Genomic DNA, 347 nt, shown 5'->3' with positions numbered 1-347 from the left:
CTCCCCAGCCCCCCCCCCAGTGCGCCAGGGCACGAGACATCTTAAAAGACCCCTTCCACTATGTGTTGCTGTAGACCGGACATGTCCTCCCCTCTTCTCTCCCAGCCCCTCAGAGATCACAGACCAACCCGGGAGACCCTCTGGTCCCCAGTGCTCCCACCCCCTAGGGGTGCAGGGGGCTGCAGCTCACCCGGCGTGCAGGAACAGGGACAGCCACAGGCGGTAGAACTGGTCGGGGACCTCTGGGTTGAGGAAGGGCAGGAGGCCGCAGACCTTGTCCAGGCAATGCACCTGCAAAGGCCGGCGGGGTTGGGGGTGACGGGGCTCAGCCCACAGCCCAGAACCGC

At 66.0% G+C, this 347-nt stretch overlaps 1 protein-coding gene across 1 annotated transcript in view; it reads right to left on the bottom strand.

Annotated features, from left to right (window-relative positions):
* The window catches only part of LOC104492567 (inactive rhomboid protein 2-like), a gene marked incomplete at its 5' end in the record, with an annotated part of 1642 nt that extends 1351 nt beyond the window's left edge, over positions 1 to 291 (bottom strand). Inside the window, one exon of the mRNA XM_010135144.1 lies at positions 191 to 291. Within this exon, the coding sequence (XP_010133446.1) occupies positions 191 to 291 (101 nt within the window). The remainder of the gene's footprint in view (positions 1 to 190) is intronic.
* Positions 292 to 347: the final 56 nt, after the last annotated feature.

The sequence above is a fragment of the Buceros rhinoceros genome, unplaced genomic scaffold (genome assembly GCF_000710305.1).
Source record: "Buceros rhinoceros silvestris isolate BGI_N320 unplaced genomic scaffold, ASM71030v1 scaffold22084, whole genome shotgun sequence".
Lineage (NCBI taxonomy): Eukaryota > Metazoa > Chordata > Aves > Bucerotiformes > Bucerotidae > Buceros > Buceros rhinoceros.
The sequence above is the reverse complement of the archived record's forward strand: the minus strand, read 5'-3'. Positions and strand labels throughout refer to the sequence as shown.